The 21314-nt window shown below is 45.8% G+C and overlaps 2 protein-coding genes across 2 annotated transcripts in view; both read right to left on the reverse strand.

The window, feature by feature from the left end:
- The window catches only part of clasp1a (cytoplasmic linker associated protein 1a), a gene marked incomplete at its 5' end in the record, with an annotated part of 69927 nt that extends 56004 nt beyond the window's left edge, over positions 1–13923 (reverse strand). Inside the window, one exon of the mRNA XM_080537119.1 lies at positions 13729–13923. Coding sequence (XP_080393245.1) covers positions 13729–13923 — 195 coding nt within the window. The remainder of the gene's footprint in view (positions 1–13728) is intronic.
- A 2700-nt stretch (positions 13924–16623) lies between these two features.
- nifk (nucleolar protein interacting with the FHA domain of MKI67) lies at positions 16624–20518 on the reverse strand. The gene is made up of 6 exons (XM_080535483.1): positions 20324–20518; positions 19507–19635; positions 19090–19198; positions 17884–18095; positions 17711–17776; positions 16624–17272 (listed from the first exon to the last, which is right to left on the reverse strand). Exons 1-6 carry the CDS (start codon positions 20438–20440, stop codon positions 17066–17068), a joined length of 840 nt encoding a protein of 279 aa, XP_080391609.1. The 5' UTR covers positions 20441–20518; the 3' UTR covers positions 16624–17065.
- Positions 20519–21314: the final 796 nt, after the last annotated feature.

Consider the following 21314-nt stretch of genomic DNA (forward strand, 5'->3'; position numbering starts at 1 on the left):
CGGTGTCTGTATAGTCCTCCAGGGGTGGAGGTGGGGTCAAGTGGTCTGGGTGGGGCAGCAGCGCATGGATAAACTGCTGCCGGTTAGCGAGGTACACCCTGTCGGCCTCCGCAGCCAGAGAACGATAATCCTTGGTGGAGGAGAGGGGGGAACTGGCCAGTGCTGTGCGCACAGGCGCCGGGAGCTGCCGCAGGAAAATGTGTGTAAACAAGAACGAGGGATCAGCTGATCCCAGCACCGACAACATTCTCTCCATCAACTCCGACGGTTTGCCGTCGCCGAGGCCATTGAGTGACAGCAGGCGGTCTGCTTTCTCTAATTCTGACAGCTCATAAAGTTTCAGCAGGAATGTCTTCAATGCACCGTACATGCCGACAGCCGGTGGATCCTCTAACAGCATCATCGCGCGCGCCGTTGTCGAAGCATCTAACGCAGACACCACATGGAAATATTTAGTCCCATCCTGCGTTATCCCTCTCAGCCGGAATTGGGCTTCTATGTGGTGAAACCACGCCCGTGGGTTCTGCTGCCAAAAGTCGGGCAGCTTGACGGTTGCTGCGTATATGTTAGCATAGTCCGGTGCGGGCAACGCGGCGGCGTTTCCGGGGTTCTGGACAGACATCTCGTTCGCTTTCGTCAGGGTCACCAATGTGGGAAGTGCAACAAAGAGACGACAGACGTAGGTTGGAGTCGAGGATGTTTTACTTCACTCACTTCTGCTACATGCTAACATACACTCTCCGTGACAACCACAATAACTTCACCCGGAACCGGAAACCCTTGCCCCTTTAACCCCCACTCTTAAAGGTACAAACCCTTCTTGGTGAATGTCTCTTAATGTGAATCACCACAATATTACACTAGAGCTGTGTTTCTCCTAGCAGCGCAGTTAGCCAGTGACTCAGCGACAGTCAACAGCCCTCAGGACCTGAGGGAGAGAGGATTCGAGGAATAGAGACTAAACACACATTAGAACAAATATCAACACTCACACAGCCCTATACCAACACTACATATATACACACACACACACACACACAAAAACAAACACACACACTCCAGTACTTCCATTCCACTTCACAAAGACGATGCCCCCTCCCCCATCTTTATGCTTGGGTTCCTGGAGTGAAAACAGTTAAATGAGAGCCTCCTCCACCAACCCACCCCCGCCCCCCCCCCCCCCCTGCCCTTCCTTCCTGAGTATCCTCTCCAATACTGTGCAGTATCACCCCTCCGCTGAATGCAGCACTTCAGAAAGCTGAGGCATTTATGTTTACTGGCCATCCTAGCATTATCACTGCGGCTGACGGTGCTTTCTGAAGGTTTTACATGCCTATGTGTCATCTGTGTTGACACCAATTAGCTGTCTCAGCCACATTCTCCAGAGTGCTTATATCATAGGTGAGATTAAGCAACGGGCCAGGGTTTCCAGATAAGCAATGTGTGCGTGTGTGTGTGTGTGTGTGTGTGTGTGTGTACTCGCAGAGCCCTGAAGGAGCTTTACCCTTTGATCTGTCACCGTCTCTACACTACTGCAGCTATTACAAGCCACATCACTGCTACTGCCTGAGGCTGTTTACACATCCTGAATACAGCTCTCTCTCCCCTCGCCACAGCCCTATAGAGCTAACACTAGACAGTCAGATCAGTACTGTACCAGCCCTTCCTTCACATATAGTTCAGTAGAGAGATGTGCTCCCGGTCAGACAGGTTGTCAGGACAACAAATAATTAGCATCAGAGGAAGAGTGTGCTGATCCAGACAGCTGCTTCAGGACACCGGGCCCAGTCGTTCAAAACGTTTAAATCTGGATCAGAATGAGGATCAGAATCCTGCTATCCAGGATCAGATCTATCTGGCTGATTTTGAGTCGTATAAAGGAAAATCAGCTAGCTGGATCAGAGAAAAGAAATCGGGATCATTCTGATCCAGATTGAACGGTTTGAACAACTGGGCCCAGGGGTCTGACTACTTCAACCCAAAGTGAAAGAGTGTGAGGCTAGATGAAGATAGGATCATTGACAGACGGTCATGGGGGTTTAGTACTCTTTCTCAGGGTCATCCTCTGAGCAGCATTAGCCCACTATGCTACATTCACAGATGGACAGTCAAACTGGACAGGGCTAGAGAGCCAAATGTGTTTTTAACACGTTTCAATCCGCTTGTAAAAAGCCCATCGCTTTTCTAACCACATAAGATCAGATCAGAGGACCTCTTTTCTTTTAGGTGTCAGGACAAACCATGTGCCTGGCGTTCTGATCATACAGATAGGACCGGAATTCTTTGTTGGGTCGATTCTTCTGTCCTGAGGTGCTCATGGGACCTACCACGACTGCAGGCAGGCTGGTAATCAGCAGTGTGACCAGAGCCCATGATGAAGAACATCCAGAAGCATAATATCGTTCAACTGATTATTTGTACGGTTCATTATATAACTTACAGCTTTTGGGGGATGCTACATAACAAGTCAGTGAACACTGAACACAGGACGAATGGAAAGCCAAGTTTGACAGAACAGAGGGCAATGAATCAACTGATCATAACTTCCTAAGAGAAGGGTTCCGTATCTGATTGAAAACTGGTTGATCATGGAGACTAACCCTGACAAATCAGACATAAATCAACACACACACACACGCAAGGATGCACACACACACACACACACACAAACACCCACTCACCCGCACAGAAGAGCAAAGAGCAGAGGTTTTACCGAGGGTTCAGGGTTGCTGGATGGTCATGGGGGGTTTAGTACTCATTCTCAGGGTCATCCTCTGAGCAGCATTATTAGCCCACTATAATCCTACATTCACCGATGGACACATTGGGCTTCCCCCCCACTCAAACTGGACAGGTCTAGAGAGCCAAATGTGTTTTTAACACATTCAATCAGATTGTGAAAAGCCCATCACTTTTCTAACCGCATAAGATCAGATCAAGGGACACATCCAAAAAACTAAAACAATCCATGTCGAACAAAGACATCAATTGTACAGCACGTACAGCATGATGTTTGTAGTACTCATTCATTCGGGTCTTGACAAAATCATGAGGTTGGTAACTGGAGGACACCTTTAAGCAAGCTAACAATAGCAATAATTCAGTTGAGGGAAATGTGGAAGGAGTCGACACGTAGAGAAAAAGAGGGTCAAGAATGTGGACAAACCATTAGGCTAGCCTATATCCCGTAACAAATGCCAGAGAGCGACACAATGACCACAATAGCATCTTCAGAGTCCTCCTTGACGACAAGGCCATTTCCTTTCTTCTGACAGGCCCCAGGCTGTGTGTGTGTGTCTGTGTCCTGTATCCTCACTGTGTGGTCTCCCAAGGTCAGGAGGAAGTTGTGGGGCAGCTGGGGGCTTTGAGAGAAACAGTGACAGAATTGGGGTAGGCTGAGGTCACACACCAGTCTGTGTTTCCCCAAATAGACCCTCACATCCGAAATACCCTCTCTTTTATGAGTCTTCCCCTTTTGGTCAGTTTCACTTCTGGCTGAGGTCAGTTGTCTGGTTAGCAGGGAGACTTTGAGGGGGCCTCTCACACTTTCTCCCGAAGCTAACAGCCACTGTTGTCAGGACCTCAGGGTCAAAGGTCACTTCAACAAGGTCCTGGTGGTGCTGTCAGTGTCTGGGATAGAATGTGTGAATTCCAATCAGTCGTTGGGTAATCAGCCATCAGCACATTTTCAGTGCTGAATGACCGGCTTTTGTCTGCTTTTTAGGAGTCATCGTCATCTGTTCAAAAGCCTATCTAGTATTGGTCGTTGATAAGGTCGTTGATAAGGGATAGTCAGGTGGATATTGTTTAAACCCATGCCTGGATCAAAAGATACATTTGATACTGAACACTTCATAGTTCAAACCATCAATTCACACATTGACGAACCAACATTCTTCTCTCAGTGAGCGCTATGTGCTCTCAGGCCTAGCTGTGTAGAAGAATAATGTTGTATTTGCCATGCAATGAACTCGTATTTTTTGCTCTAGGCACAGAGTTAACCATAGTCGACGCCCCTAGAGCGATTAGGGGTTAAGTGTCTTGCTCAAGGGCACATGCAGCTCCCTCCTGAGGCGGGGATCGAACCAGCGCCCTTCCAATTGCTAGCCGGCCTCTCTAACCTCTAGGCTACCACCACCCCATGTACCCTTCACAGCAGTGCTTATATCCAGTTAAAAGGGAGACTCATTAATGACAAACAGTAGAATTATCTCTTCAGGGGGTTCATCTTGCTTCTCGGACTAGGCTACCTCATCTGAATACTGACCAGGCTGGTTTCTGAGACAATAGAACACAGCCAGTTCTCACTGGCCTCTTTCACACCGGCAGTTCCGAACGCCGGTTCACGTTCGCGTGCCGAAACCTCCGAACGTTGCCGCTGTCTGGCGAACGAGCCCGCGTTCATACCAGTGTATCGTTCGCCAGACAGCGGCAACGTTCAGAGGTTTCGGCACGCGAACGCGAACCGGCGTTCGGAACTGCCGGTGTGTAAGCCCTAACTGATATCTGACTGCAGAGGAGTGGCGCTAGCCTATGGCCTATCTCTATTCCAACACATCACTCCAAATGATTGGATTACAGAGCAGCTTGATCAGGAGGAGTGAGAGTGTGAGAAAATTAAATCCTCAGAGGGTAATAACACAGGTAGAGACTGCAAATCTAACCCAAGTACTGCAGGTTGGCTGCTTCACGCACAAGGTGTTCTTCTATCAATACAAGTAGTAGTCTTCTCTCTCTCTCTCTCTCTCTCTCTCTCTCTCTCTCTCTCTCTCTCTCTCTCTCTCTCTCTCTCTCTCTCTCTCTCTCTCTCTCTCTCTCTCTCCCCATTTTCTCCATCCTTCTCCTAGCAGGGATGCAGGGAGCCGTCATTAAGCCATACACAGGCGTGGCTTCATCCATAACAGGATCATATGCCAGGTGATCATGAGGGTGCAGGTACCAGCTGTGCGGGCTGACAGAGGCTCAGTGTGGCAGCACCACGGCCATGAGACAGCAGCTCTGAACTGTAAACCTCACTTCCTAATCACAGCCGACTGGCCAAAACTGAACAGTGATCCAATAATACGGTACGGATCATATTGTGATACCGAATGTGATATGGGGAGGGGCTGAGTTTAGAGAATTCAAAAGAGAGGTCTTCTCAAAATCATTCGAAACGGTCAGGAACATCTTGTGCAATCAATACCTCATTGGGTCAACACCGAAATGAGAGACACATTGGAAACGTGTCTAAGTATTATTAGATTAGATTAGATTAGATTCAGACTGACAGACAGTACCTCGACGTGGGGGGGGGATACTGAGATTCATTGTCAATGTACCCCATGTGGGGGGGAAGATTGTTTAAGGCACGTGCTACTTAGGTGCCTACTTATGGCGCTTTTTAGGTGTCTTCTAAGTAGCACAGGAAGTGCTGACATCACAGGTCATTCCTCCGCTATGACCACTAGCCTGGCTGTAACCCAGTCTGGCTGCGACAGAGCAGGTTCTGCGAGGTGGCCAAGCAGCCTAGAGTTAGGAGGCTGGTGTCTACTTCAAAGCAGAGGGTGAAACCTGCCTGGCCTTTTGCAATGCTGTGGTATTCCGATTGTGAAAAGGAGAGGCTGGCTACCACAAGAACACAGTCACAGCCTAACAAAACACAAGTGAGGCATTGTGCATCGCAGGAAGAGAGCGAGAAAGAAAAACAAGAGTTGACAGTGTCTCTTGCCACTCAAGCAACAGTCAAGCAACACCTCTGGATGACAGAGGCTTGCGTTTCACCTGCACCTCGGGACATTGGACATTGTAGAAACAGTGAGAGAGGATAGTAGACACTTCTACAGCCATTTACATAGCCAAAGATCATTTTAGATGATGCTTGGCTACCACGCAAGTTGAAGATTGACAAAACAAAGTTCAACGGGGGGAGAGAGAGAGAGAGAGAGACAGACAGAGACAGAGACAGAGAGATAGAGAGATAGAGGGATAAAGAGAGATAGAGTTGGAGACACCACTAGGTTGTTACGGGTTGGTCACAATGTCTTTCCAGAACAGCTGTGCAGTCCTGGGGCCTCTGTCTGCTTGCTGTGATGGGGGGCCAACATACAGGGCCCGTTGTTGAGGAAAGGGCAGGGCCCACACTGACACTCATCTGATCAGCCCTGAGGTCTCAGGACACCGACACCCTGGGTTCATCTGAGAGACTATCATTGTACAAAGAGTTGTACAATTTCCAGTTCTAGTTTCCCTAACAGGAAATAGGGCCCAGAATTAAGGACAGGGAGCAGGCCTAGGGCCTATGACAAATAAAGCAAAGGCTTATAAATTCTCGGAATGTCTGCACCTTCAATATTTATATAACAAGAGACGAGGCCTTCTTTTATAAACTGGGTCAATAATATGTTGAGTCAAAAATGACAGTCGAATACATGCTATTAGAGGGCGGAGGGGAGTCATTGTGTCGTGACTGCAGACATGGACACACACACTCAACGGTACTCTCATGACCAGCAGTGGGCCTGAATTCATGGAGAACAATAGACAAGTGGGCTTCAGAAGGGGCTCATTAAAATATTTAAATTCATCCTTTTTCCCTATCACAGCACTCACATATGCAGCAATCAAATGCCCTTTGAAGGCTTGCTGAGAACATTAGTCTATGGTTTAATAATCTTGAATCATAAATGACCAACTAGAAATTCCACCACTTTCTAATGCGCCTGAAGAAATATATTCCCCCAATCATTTCGGAATAGTCTGTAATAAGACAGGAGGGGCGACACGCAACCAATGTGAGAGGACATCACTGACTAGGCCTAGCCTAAGTGCCTTTCCAATCTCTTTGTCTGGCAGCCACATCCCACATCAGCCTGCTGGTGCCACAGAATAAATTGGTTGATCCAGCAGGAATTGGGTTTAGCATTTTCAGAGCACTGTTTGGTAATATTGGGTTATTTTATAACGTTTTGTGTTTATAGCATTACTGCTTTATTAAAATAGAGACGGTAGAGATTGACTGGAAGGATGGGTGAGAGAGAGGGGGATGACATGCAGGATATGTCAATGGCCGGAATCGAACCAGGGACCTTGCAATATGGTCTGCACCTTAGTGTGCTATGCCACTTACACGCTCCAAATTATTTATTTATTTTTAAATTAGATTTGACCCTCCAGCATCGTTATTATGCCAAGAAGATAAAAAAATAACAGGCTAGCTAGAAGTAAACACAGGAGACAAATGCAAGCATGTAGGCTAATATTATGGAACTCGAAAGGGATTAAGATTAAGTGCAATGCTGCTCAACTCAACAAATACCACTCACATTAAATAACAGATCAGATTATGACTCCTAGGGATTATGATAGTACACAAAGGGACTGTCACAGACCAAGCACAAGGCAGGAGCACAGAAAGAGACATCACAAGCAGAGATGAGAGGAATATTCTGACAATAACAAAGGACATGTCACTCTGTTTTGGTTGTGCTAGCTGATGACTTGACAGTGTTATAAATGGTATGTGGATAGAGAGAGTAGCTATAGAGAGAGAGAGAGAGAGAGAGAGAGAGAGAGAGAGAGAGAGAGAGAGAGAGAGAGAAATTGGCAGGCTGCCAGCGAGAGTGGAGATGACAGAGCCACACTAGTGTTCCAGCAGCAGGTTCATTACTCCAGACTCCAGTCCTCTCTCTTCCCTCAGCTCAGCCCCTCCCCTCCTCTCCTCCCTCCATCCCCTTGCTATCCCCTCCTCCTCCTGCCACCGCGTCATCCCCATCATGGCGCTGTCCTGCTGCCAGCCTGGCTCTGCTCTGCTGTAGCTCCACATCACAGTTCTGAAACCCACCGGATCCACTAAACCTGCACAGCAGATTCACAGACGCTCACGCAGGCACGGAGGCTAACTGCACCCTCACTGCACTCACATGCGCACATGTGACACAGGCTACAGTACCACACACACGCAACAGCAACAGCAACAGCAGCAGCAACAACAGCAACAGATGATTTAAACATCCAATACTATTGAAGGAACTGGGCTGGTTTTCAGGTTCAAAGAAAATTCTCTCCAATGCAACGAGTGAGCCTGGTTAGTATCAGTATGTCGGGGAACATTAAGAGCAGTGGAATTTCCATGTCTAGCAGTCGTGGTGTGCCTGTGAACGTGTTAGAGGATGATGCAAGGTGAAAGGAGAAATGGAGTGTGAAAGGGAGTGAGAGAGAGTATGACATGACAAAAAGACATGACATGCAGGAATAAAAAGGGGAAGGAAATCTGAATAATAAGAATCCAGAGAATGACATCACCAAAATTAAACGATAAACACCTTTTACTATTTAGAAGAGTGGGGATACAAAAAAAACATAGGCTACAAGAATAAGTTCAAAAGGAGAAAGGGGGGGGGGGGGGGGGGGGATAAAGTGGAATATGTGATGAGGAGAGGGGTTTGATGGCAGTCTTCCAATAACACATTGGTCCTAACATGGTGAGTGACAGCGTGCTAGCTCCCTAGACGCCCAGAGAAGGCTAACATCCCCCCCTGCGTTCCAGCCCACCCCTGCCCTCCAAACCACCCTGTCCTGCCCCCTCTACACAGGCAGCCTGCTGATGTCTGGGCTGTGGATGTCAAATCACTGACTGGGGCCTTGTACCCCCTCACACCAATCAGCAGCGTTTTACAGTGTCATGGCTGTTTGCATGGCTGTAAATAAATACACACCAACAGGGCTCTACAGTGCGACCATTTCACTCGCATTTGCGACTAAAAATACATCTGTGCGACAGACTAGAGAAATAAATTCACGAGCACACGTGCGAGTACAGTTTTTATTTATTTTTATTTTTTTATATATTTTTTTTATTCTAAAAATAAATCTGCGCGAACCGTGTGGCCACATTTTAAGCCGTCAGCCAGCCCGCTACGACCACGGGAAGTCATGTTAAAAGTGAAGTTACTTCTGTTAAACTGGCGCTAAGCTAACATCGCTAATCGCTAACTCCCTCCTGGGCCTTAAAGAGACAAGCGCCCTTTTCTCATCTCAAGCTTCATTAGCTTCATTAGCTCACCACATCTACAGATTTGGTCCCACACACTCCAGATTTGAACCCAAGGTTACAACCAGGGTTAACTACCCAGGGTAGAAAGTAGAAAGCTCTCAGACCTTCAGAACCCATTGAAAGTAGTGGAGGTACTCCAGAAGTCCAAATGCATCTCTAATCCTAGGAAACCCTAGGAAGCAAGTTGCCTAATGGCATGAAAATGCAACATGTTGTACTTGAGTGTGGCAGAGAGGTGGGACCCCCGGGGATGGTGGTGTGCTAACAGCTAGCCGCCGCAGAGGCACCGTGCTGGGCTGGCCACCTCCACATGTCACCACCCCGGGCAGCATGGGGCTGGGGACTGGTCATCTGGATGTGGGGTAGTTTAATACCCCTAGATGTGGAGTTGTCTGGCCACCGTGTGTGACTGATGTAGCCTGACCCAGCAGCAGGGAGGTGGGCAGCATGGAGACAGACCTCTGCATGGCCTGGCTGGGCTGCTAGCTGACAGACCTAGCCCTAAAGCCTGGCTGGGCTGCTAGCTGCTAGCTGACAGGCATGACATGGATGAATGAATGAACATGCTGCTAACCAGGAGAACTTGACACAGCTAGTTACCATAATACAATGCCATCAACTCTGCGTCTAGTAGGGCTGTAGGCATGGGCCAATGTGTGATTTTGGTGCAAAAATTACATTTTTCACTGTGCTCCTAAATTTCTTTGTGTGCCCCTAACATTTTTCATTTAGGAGCACATGTGCTCCTAGTGAAAAAGGTTAGCGTAGAGCCCTGACCAATAGCAGAGGGGAGAAAATGGATGGTCTGTGTCATCTTTACATCAGCCTTCATTTGGCCGCAGTGATGCTCTGTGCATTCCGCTGGCTTACCAAACTTGCCTTCTATCAGTCAAATTGAATTCTGTGGATTAACGTTTAACATGGGCCTGTTTTTGCCTTCCTTCGACAGAGGCACAAAGTCCTCCCTCGGTTAACATGACCCCAGTGAAGTGGTGAGTGCTGAAGTCCTAACGTATGTGCTTGCTAGTTGGATTGGCCAAGAGTTTAGAACAGCCCATTTATTTTCCAAGAAGCAAGAGGCCTGCTGCGGTGCATCATATTACAGTGTTTCAAAAAGGCACATAATGTAGCCTAAGCTTGTGTTGCTCTGTACTGTACATAACAGGCAAGGTCAATTAAACCTTGAGCATTAGTAAAGGCTTTGGAGAAAGGTTAGAGGGCCTAGACCAACTTGTTTTGCTGTTGCCACTCAACTGAAAGACAAACATGCTGGCTCCTTAGTTTACCTCTCACCACCACCTTAAATGTGACCGAGAACCACTGTGGTGGAGCTAAATGGAAGAGTAGCATTTCACCAAATGTCATCCATCAAAACAAACCCACAGCAGAAATAGAAAAAGGAGAGGTTTGTAGAAAAAGCTATGTTGTTTCAGGCTGCGTTGGAACAGGAACAGGTAAAGAGTTTGCCCCAGGTGCCTATGATTTAGGAGGCAACAAGATGTGACAAGAGTTAATCTACTTAATGCTACTACATACTCAGTGTACCCAAGGGGAAGAGAATTCACTACTGCATTTCAAGGTACAGAAAGAATTATGTTATCATTATTTGTTTTATCAGTACAGTGGTAATTGCACAAATAATAAATTACTTGTCTATTAGAAGTAGGCCTAACTACTGAGAATTATTTGACAACAAGCAAAACCCAACTTTACTGACAGGCAGCATTATTTGATGCAGAGCAGCAAGGCCACACAGTCCATGTCCACAGTCCAGGCCCTGTCAGTCACAATTAATGCCCTATCAGTCACAATTAATGCCCTATGATGCTGCCATTGCTGAGTCACTCCACTGTCCTTTTATGCCCAGTCTCAGAGGGCACACTGGACAACAGCCAGCCAGCCAGCCTCTCTACCGCAGCCTGTCCTACACACACAGGGTCTTCCTCTATGGCGATCTCTGCACAGCACACTAATCTGCTAAGAGGTAGAATATTCTGCTGCTAGAACAGCTCAGTGTCACACTGCTTGGCGCAGCCACACTTCAAAAACACTTACAGCCTGGGTGTTTTGAGAGAGCCAGACATCCTGGGGTGACTGTGGAGAAGGCAAGAGGAGAGGGGCTGAAGGCAGGGCTGGCACTCTGAGGAATGGAGTGGGTGAATGGAGGGGGTGAATGGAGGGGGTGAATGGAGGGGGCTGAGCATTAAGTAGAGGCCAGACAAGGAGGCTGCTGCCATGCTGTCTGACTGATTTCTTCAAGGCTCATCAAACAACCGATCTCCCCGAGGTCATGGGTTTGGTCAGAGAGCCAGCCAGCTCACCTGGGTCTACAGAGCTACACAGTGATAGCTTCAGGGGGTAACAAGCAAGGGTTACAGCATTACAGCAGCATTGGTATTTTTTGGAGGGTTTGTTTAGTTTAACTTATTCATGTGACAGGTAGGTCTAAGCCATGCTTTGGGTAATACAGCAGTGATGAACACAGGGAGTGGCTGTGGATTGGGGGAGTGCACCGCCACCTGGGCAGAAAAGTGTCAGCGGGTCAGGTGGCGAGTGGCGACAGGCACGCTTGATCTCACCTGAGTTTGGGTGTCTGAAGTACTCATGGGACACTACATTCAGCGCCAGACACACAAGACTGGCCGGGGCCGCAAGGCACAGAGATGGGCGGGACCGCCATGCACTGTACCAAAGCTGTGAATTATGATATGAAAGGCAGCACTCCAATAGCCAGACAATAACCCCCCACCCTTTACCCTAATCCACCCTCTGGCTAAGATATAATGACAGTATTAGCCTATATATATCTTTAGAAGAGATAACTTTCTTAAAGCAGACACACCTGCACAATTAGCCAATCGTTTAACCTGCCATTACATGCTAATCTTGTTGGAGGGTTGGATTCAGCAAGAGCTGCTGAGTCAACACATCCTTGTATGGAAGGGAGAGAGAGCGACTGCAACAGAAACCACTGTGGGAGGGGAAACGTCAATCGCCACAAATGTAACAGTTGTTCATATTGCAGATGCATGAATCATGAGGCCCACTCTGAGAGGACAGGCGCTCTAATTGCCCTGTGTTAGCCCAGTGAGGACGAATGAAACAGTCTGCCAGATGAAGGATTAGGCGAAATACTACAGTAATGCCTCACACGTCACTCCACTACGTAACAGCTTAACTGTGACAATTTATGGCTATGTTTAAGCAGGACACAGTACACTGTGCTGAACTGTATTCTCATAAAGTTGGAAGTATATGGAATTTCCAGTATGGAAATGGGACCACAGCTGAACAGCTAACAACTTCCAGTAACCTATAACTATATTTAATTTTCCATTCAACAACAGGCAGTGATGGCAGAACCAGCTATGGGTTTACTGAGTCTAAACTCATGAGGTCCACAGATTGTTCATGAAAAACTGTAGTCATCGTAGTTTGAATAGACCAGCATATTGGGAAGTGACCATAAAACCTGCAGAGCTCTAACCTTAAATGCTCGCAGGCTTCTCCCCAAAACTCTGTTTATGGAGAACAAGGCTTCCCCCCCACTCTCTGCCTAAATATTTTCCACATTACTCGCCGCATCAGCCGCAGTCTGTGTCCAGTCCAGGCAGGCACACTTTGAGGCCACTGCTTGCCATCGAGAGGCACAGAGAAACCATTACCACACAGACAATGGAGAGACAGAGGATTGCTTTCCTGCCCTATCGGACCTTGTAAAAGAACACATTAGACATCACCCCATGTGACCAAACCTGGAGAGTTCCAAAGAACAGCCAAATTCAATAAAGAGATGGGTGGGGAGCGGGGACGATGTTTAGAAGTAGGGGTGGGCATCGACGATCGATAATTGATCGATAAGGATCTTGGTCGATCACAAAATAAAACATTTGGTCGATCACAAAAAATATAAAATAAATAAAAATAAAATTTGTGATCGACCAAATGTTTTATTTTGTGATCGACCAAGATCCTTATCGATCAATTATCGATCGTCGATGCCCACCCCTATTTAGAAGACACAATTATTTTACCTGTGAAGGAGAACAATCAAAATGTAGGCTAGCACTAGGCCCAATCCAGGTCAGAAGCCTTCTGGTGCAATGTCTTATGTGGACCAACTGGATTGCTGTTAAAGTGAAAGGCACCTCTCTCAGGCCCTGTAGCACCCCATATGTGAACCCCTCGGACGGTTACTCTTTAATCTAAGCAGTAATGAGGCCAGTTCCAATTAGGCCTCATGCTTTGCACTCTACTCCAGCGGATTTCAGGTCCCAATGATCACTTTGTCACCTGTGCCAGAAAAATCGGCCGGAACACAACACCGTAATCAGAGAGAGAGAGACATAGCTAAGCTAAGTAGGGCAAGTATGGCATTGTTTAGATTAGATATCTCAGAGCCACTTTTACAGTGAAAAAGTAAACACCAGCTTCTTACACAATGCAATGAAAACATAGAACAAATAGGTATAGCCATTAGCCTATATCGAGTTGAGTGGTTTGTGATATTATAGAGGTGGAATAAGGAAGTCCTTCGCTCAACTCCATTATGATGCAATTACAAAGCAACTTAATAGTTAATACAATGTTGTGACTCATCATCAAGAATTACTGGTCTTTCAATGACCTCTCTATAACTCTCTAGGCTAGCTATATGCTGATGACATATCCACTCTGTGCACATTGACTCCTACCTTGAAGTTACTGGAGTTGACCCAGGTGGTAGCGATGCCGTCCACCATCCTGTCCAAGGCCGTTTGGTCCTGCTCCAGGTCTTGGGACTTGTCTTTGTCTGAAATGTAGTCGATGAGCTCCTGGCCCACCTGCAGCCTGCGACCCAGATCCTTCTGCAGCACCTGGGCCAGACAGTATTCCATATTGGGCTCCATAGCCTCGCCTCGCCTCGCCTCTGTCCCACTGCTCAGGGCAGTGGAAAGAGAAAACAAATGGGTGTGACCCCTGGGTGTGTGTGTGTGTGTGTGTGACCCGGAAAAAAAACACACACAGGAACGTACACACTAGATGTATTTTTACCCTGTAGGGCAGGCCCTATATGTGCCAAGAGCTAGCTAGAGGCAGGCCGTTGGGATGTAGGCTTGGGAATGACAGCAATGCACCATGTGTGTCTGGACAGCAGCTGGGGAGGGTTTTTCTTCTCTTTCTCTCTCTCTCTCTCTCTCTCTCTCTCTTCTCTTTGCGGAGAGTTGGAGCCAAACCGCTAGTACAAGCAGCGGTGGTGGCTAGGAGAGAAGTGGGTGAGGCAGTAACTGGAGATGGAGACGGAGGGTCTGGTGAGGTAGAGCTTCATAACGTTGTGTGATTCTCTGTTCCCAGGACGCCCTGAGGTGAAGAGAATGGAGAAGGTGAAGCAGTTATTCACACAATCACACCCCAACACTGTCTTGAAATGATAAGGCTCTGTCTGGCATAATCTGCCACCATGACAACAGCGATCTGGAGGCAGTTCATAGAGCACCCAGATGGACATAACTACAATGTTGACATGTAGGCTTAACTTCAAAACATTTGACTTACATTTACTTTATTTACACGCTGACAGCTAGTGTCTTTTCATTCGGTGACAACGAATGCTTACTAAGTGTATAGAATTTGTTTCTGTTAAGAAAAACTGAAACTAAAAGAAATGTCAGTCAGTATTTGGACTGAGACAACCTGTACAGGTGAATAGTTACATTGCCCATCTCAGCTTTTAAAACTGGCTGTTTACTATGAGCACTTATTAAATAGGCCTGGCCTACATTTCGACATAGTGTTGATGGCTACGTTTCTCACCAAATGTTTCTCACAGTACATCTGAGCAGAGGATTTCAATTGCCCCATAATCCTCAATCAAAACAATACTAGAATACATACATACAGTATGTAGGCCTATGCAGCATGGGCATTACATAACCCTTGTGTACATAAGGTTCAGAGATAGGAAATGTTAGGATATTTATAGTATAGCATAGAGTACAGCACAGTGTTTTATTTGTATAGTATAGTAGTATAGTATAGTGGATAGTGTACATAGCCTTTATTTATGTAAACCAGCTCTTTTCCCTTCTTGTTTTTAGTATTTTTTTCCTAGCACCAGGGGAGCCCCCCCTCCTACATTTCGTTGTTTGGTACCTGTACTGTATTAATGACAATAAAGACCATTGATTCATTCATTATCCGACCTTACAGGAAAGCATCACTGATAGCATGAAATAATAACACAGCTAGAATTCGAACAAAGAAACACTTCTAAAGTCACCTGGCTAGATAAGCAAGTATGGCACCCACACGCAGAATGAGCTAAATAAATACAATATAATATGACTTGCTGTCCAAACCCTTTCTAAGGTCATTGGACGGAGCAAAGACAGTCCAATGAATGACATAATCTGACAGGCATCCTTGTCGCTTTGCTGTCAAATGAATTAGGTAAGAACGTACGGGACCAGCTCCAATTCTGAATCTATAATACTGTTCTGTTTTTAGTCCAAAGATCATTCTTGAGTGTGTACGAAGGGTCGCTTATTGGGGCTATTCTATTCTATTCTATTCTATTTCCTTCTTCTAATGCTTCGCCAGTCAGGGACTCGTAGCCCTTCTTTCTGTATGACACAGCCAGCTAATGTTAGCCACCAATCATACCCATATCACACAATGAAGGATCTGTTGTAATAAAAGGGCAACCAAACATACAATTGAAATCATTCATATTTGTACTTACCACACACTATTAAGACAGGACAATAAGACTATCTGAGGTCTGACCGTTTTAGCTACAGATATGATCGAGTGTAGCCAGTAGCATGGAGGTTCCTCTCTCTCCACCCCGGAATGCTGCTGGAGCTCAGGACAAGAACGGGATCGCTGTGCGCATGCGTCGACCTGGGACGTTCCTTTCTTTTCCCGTTCCCTATAATAATATAATCTATACTAGATTTACTGTACATTGATGAAAATGTATTTATTTACCCTGGTTTGTTGACGAGTCCCATGAAACTGTTGCTGTTTATGCATAATACTGTGATGTTATTGTCAAATAGCAATATACATCGTTTGCTTTTTAATGTCTCTACAATACAAAGCCTGTTCTGGAATGTTCTTTGGATACAACCACTGAACCAGCAGTGACTGTCATATTCTACATGGCCCATGGACAATGTGAAGTACCTTTTTTTGTAAATGTTTACAGGGTTATGTTTATATTTCTCTGCAATGCAATTGAAGACATGGTTTGACGTGGAGGCGCAAGCGTGCACTGCAATCTTTGTAGTCCATTCTGGACAGACGAGTCTTCAGCGACATCATGTGGCTTTTACAGGACAGGCGACCACCGTCAAAGATATACAGTAGCCTACACATTTAAGACAGCCGCAGGTTTATATTTTTTAGTAAAGTCAAATAATAATTGATCACAGTTGCTAAACCTACACGCTGAGTAAGTTAGTAGCAGTTATACAACACACGACTGCTCATACTAGAACATTGATTTGCAATTGAAGCAAACATTCTCCAATAGCCAAAGCTCCTTGATTTGGAGTGCAGAAAATATCACATGCCAAGCCTGATAGGAAGGACAACAATAGAATGTATACAATATAATATTTATTACAGACCATCTTGACTATATTCATTTGACAACCCAAATTTTTTTTTACAGAAGATTACCAAACATAACTGCAGAGGATGAGCTTAAATCTGTGTTACTTCAAATACTATATTCCAAAACATGGGTGGAGTGGCACTGTACTGTATTTACTTCCATACAGGTTATGAAACAGTAAATAATTAAGGTGTGGCATAACTCAAGGCCACCACTGGGAGGAAACTGACAGAAATGTGACGCAGTCAGGAGAATTCACTTCATCTCCATAACAATGGCTTTTCAATGCCAACTTTTACAGGTTAAAAAACACTGTCCACCAAGGTTATAAGTTGTGCCGCTGCTCTAAAGTCAATTTAGAGGACCAAGCACCATGTACAAATGTCTCTGCTTTACAGGAAAAGCAATTAAAGGACATCCAATGTTGATGTTCAATCTGCTTTTCCCTCATCTGTGGGCTCGACATCTCCTTGCGAAGGCTCGTCTTCCTCCTCAAGCTCCAACGTGCAATCCTCATCATCTGCGCCTTCTCTCTCTCCTGGAGGCTTAAGGACGATTTCATCATCCACGTCGTCTTCGTTGATTCTCATGGACTTCCTCCTCTCCAAGACAGAGGGTGTGCACAATGGGGTCTTGTCCTATGGGAGAACAGTCAATATTTACCAAGAGAACCAGAGGGGAGAACATGTAGAAACCACACTTCAACACAAGTGCTTGGACAGTATTGTTGTTACTAGTTTATTTTACTCAAATTGATACAGCCCAAAGAATGTGCTAGTGAGTGGATATGGTATGCGTTATTCTAAAATGTTATTGTGTAGCACTAGCTTTTTACCAGGCGATTGTGGGCACATGGGTTTTATTACACTGCCACAGACAGAGCAGGCAATAAGCTTAAATGGACCACTTTACTTTTGGCACAGTTATCTCACCCCAGACAACTGATACACCTAGGGTGATTTTCAGACTGTGCTCAAATATCATGTATGCATTAATATGTTTACAAAGTGAAGTATTAGTGTAAAAATTCTAAAACATCAAACCAATCTTTCACAAAATATGTAATCTGTGCTTACCTCACTACTACATGTGGATGCATTCACGTCATCTGAAGACTTAGTCTTCTTGGGTGCTTGGCCAGCCTTTAAAATAGTTTTCAATAGATTACATATAGACATTCTATATTTAATTGAATTTTAAAAAAAGAAAAAGAAAAAAGGAAAGAAAAAGAACAGAGCTGAGAACTTACAAATCCGGGGAAGTCGTAGTCGATTCCCTTCGCTGCCAGCCTCTTGCGGAGGCTGGATTCTTTGCGCAGGAGCCGACTGGTCATCTGCTCCACCTCCTCGGGTGTGTGCTTCTTGTTGTAGCGAGCCGCGGCAGGCTGCTTGGGTTTCCTGAACTCCCTCTGGGAGCCCACAAAGAGCTTCTCGTGCACCTTCTCAGGGGGGAGGAGCTGACCTGTTACAGAGCAAGAAAAAAAGTTATAACATTAAAACAGAACATTATTGTGCAATATGACAACCCTAGTCGTCTATCTGTACAGTATAGTACAGTGGATAGTGTACATAGCCTTTATTTATGTAAACCAGCTCCTTCCCTTCTTGTGATTTTTTATTTTTCCTTTCCTAACACCAGGGGAGCTGTCAGGCCAAAACCTGCCGCTTGCCAAAACCTGCCGGGGGTGCGGCCTAACGCGTCACGACCAGCTGGAACGCGCACGCGTCACGACCAGCTGGCGAGTGTTTTTGAAACCTCCGTTTTGGCCACCATTAGCGAAAAGCTTTAATTTGGCTCTACAAGTGTTAATATGTCATTTTATGAAGTTTTAATATGTTTTCAGGCGAGAAAGTAACCATATATATTCACAAAATGTATCCGGTTTATCAAAATAACCCTTATATCTATCTGATCTGACGGTTTTTTTCACAACGTTATTACTAGTCACTTTAAGGCCCAGGAGGGAGTTAGCGATTAGCGATGTTTAGCTTAGCTTAGTTTAACAGAAGTATCTTCACTTTTAACATGACTTCCCGTGGTCGTAGAGGGCTGGTCGACGGCTTAAAATGACCATGTAGACCTGTAGACCTTATCCAGCTATAGTCTTGTGTTTCTACCCCGGGCATAGCCGGTGTTATTCACGGACAAACACTCCTGTTAGAGTGGTTCTAGTACACTGGACATAAACACAGCGCACTAGAATGACGTCACAGTCGCCAGGTCGTGACGCGTGCGCGTGCCAGCTGGTCGTGACGCGTTAGGCCGCACCCCCGGCAGCTTTTAGCAAGCGGCAGGTTTTGGCCTGACAGCGCCACCCCTCCTAAATTTCGTTGTTTGGTACCTGTACTGTAGCAATGACAATAAAGTCCATTCATTCATTCATTCATTCATTCATTATGATATGTAGGCTTAGCAGGAGAGGAAAGGCAGATTAATGATTCAGATAACCACTCACATTTGATCAGTCTCTCGCCCATGAGATAGTTGTTCATGGTTTCTGCAACAATCTTCGCCACTTCATCGCAGTCAAACTCCACGAATGCATATCCTTTGCTGCCACCAGTCTGAGAGAGGAGAACGGATGTGATTGACTCGATCCATAATGACCTCTTGACTTATTTGGAGCGAACACAGAACAGGGTTTTCCCTTGATCGGTGGTTATGAGATCAGACCTAAGAGACTCACCTCAGTGGCTGTGGGCACATGGGTTTTATTACAATGCCACAGACAGAGCAGGCAATAAGCTTAAATGGACCACTTTAATATAGGCACAGTTATCTTACCCCAGACGACTGATTCACCTGGGGTAATTTTCAGACTGTGCCACTGTGATTGAGATATGAATAATAAGCAAGCCCTGGCAATGCTTACCTTTTTACTTCTGGACAGTTTTAATCTTGTGACTTTTCCAAACTGTTCAAAGTAAGCTTTGAGTTGAGGTTCAAACAATCCCACGGGAAGGTGACCGACATAGATGACTCCAGGACTGATCGGTTGACCCTGAAGAGATGAAAAGAGAAGAGATGTGAGTGTAGCCAGACACTTTTACAACACAGAACTTCATTTGACTTGACAGCAAGCTAATGCTAGCAGGCATGCTAACTCAAATTACAACACGTGTTGTGTATGGAAACAATGTAAGAAAAAAAATAACAATTCGTTAGATAATCTCACAAGTAGCTATTCTAATTAGATAACGATTTCACACGACCTCTAGACTTATTTGGAGCGAACACAGAACAGGGTTTTCCCTTGATCGGTGGTGATGAGATCAGACTTCAGAGACTCACCTCAGTGGCTGTGGGCACATGGGTTTTATTACACTGCCACAGACAGAGCAGGCAATAAGCTTAAATGGACCACTTTAATATAGGCACAGTAATCTTACCCCAGACGACTGATTCACCTGGGGTAATTTTCAGACTGTGCCACTGTTATTTATTTTTTATTTATTTTTATAATATTTTTTATTCCAGTATCGATGTCATGTACATTGAAAAAGGCATGAATATTTTCTGTTTTTCTCCCTGCCCTCCACCCACCCCTCCCTCTCAAACATGTCTGCATACATATAGATGTGTCAATCTAGCGACACACGCATATAAACAAGTTCACTGTTATTGAGACAAGTGCACGACCAGGCTGGTGAGAAGGCCAGTGTGTCGCATCGTGCTTCTAGGAAACTAACCTTAGGTCGCTTTTTAACCTGCTGTACTTTCTTCTTGAATTCAGTCTCCTCGCTGAGGTTCAACGCCAGCAGTGGTTTGGCCGGCTTAGTAATCGCCGGTGATTTACCGTCGGTCATTTCACTAATTTAGCGATTATTCTGTAAATAAATTGGGTCGCGAAACAAACACGCGGAGACCTCGGAGTCCACGTTGGTTTTCACTTCTGCAATGTGACGACGATTCCGCCCTCCACCCAGATGAGAGGTTACTGGCATGAATTGTATTCGACTCACTCTAAACAGCGCCATCTATCGTATCGGAGGTCTACTATCAGCTCCTCAACAAGTTCATCTCCCCCGGTATTGGTTGATTAAAATACAATAGCATCTATGGCTTTGAATAATTGTATTTTATTTTAAATCAAATATTACTGTAGAGTCCATTGAACGGCTGCAACAGAGAGTGTTTGCATATTGCAAGGGTACATGAAGAGGGGGATGGTGAGAGAGAGAGAGAGAGAGAGAGAGAGAGAGAGAGAGGGGGGGGGGGGGAGGGAGGGAGGGAGAGGGAGGGAGAGGGAGGGAGAGGGAGGGAGAGGGAGAGGGAGGGAGAGGGAGGGAGGGGGAGAGGGAGGGAGGGAGAGAGAGGGAGGGAGGGAGAGGGAGGGGGAGGGAGGGAGGGAGGGGGAGGGGGAGGGAGGGAGAGGGAGGGAGGGAGGGAGGGAGAGGTTGAGGAGATGTGGAGTGTCTCTCTAAATTTGAAGTTGTCACACACTGAGTTCAGAACATCCTTAAACAGTGAGGGCAGCAACATCAGTGGCTTTGAGGCACTGATATGGCAACAAAAATAATCCACTTTACTGTTAATGGGAGACCAGAGAGAGCAGAGTTTCCAGTCGATTGCCCTGCTCAGGATGTCAAAGGTAAGCAAATTAAAGAATAGCACTCAGTGTTTAAAACATATAATCCTTGTACAATTTAGATTGAACAGATGGCTATCTAATAAAAATGT

Source organism: Nansenia antarctica (genome assembly GCF_963989245.1).
Source record: "Nansenia antarctica genome assembly, chromosome: 7".
Taxonomy (NCBI): domain Eukaryota; kingdom Metazoa; phylum Chordata; class Actinopteri; order Argentiniformes; family Microstomatidae; genus Nansenia; species Nansenia antarctica.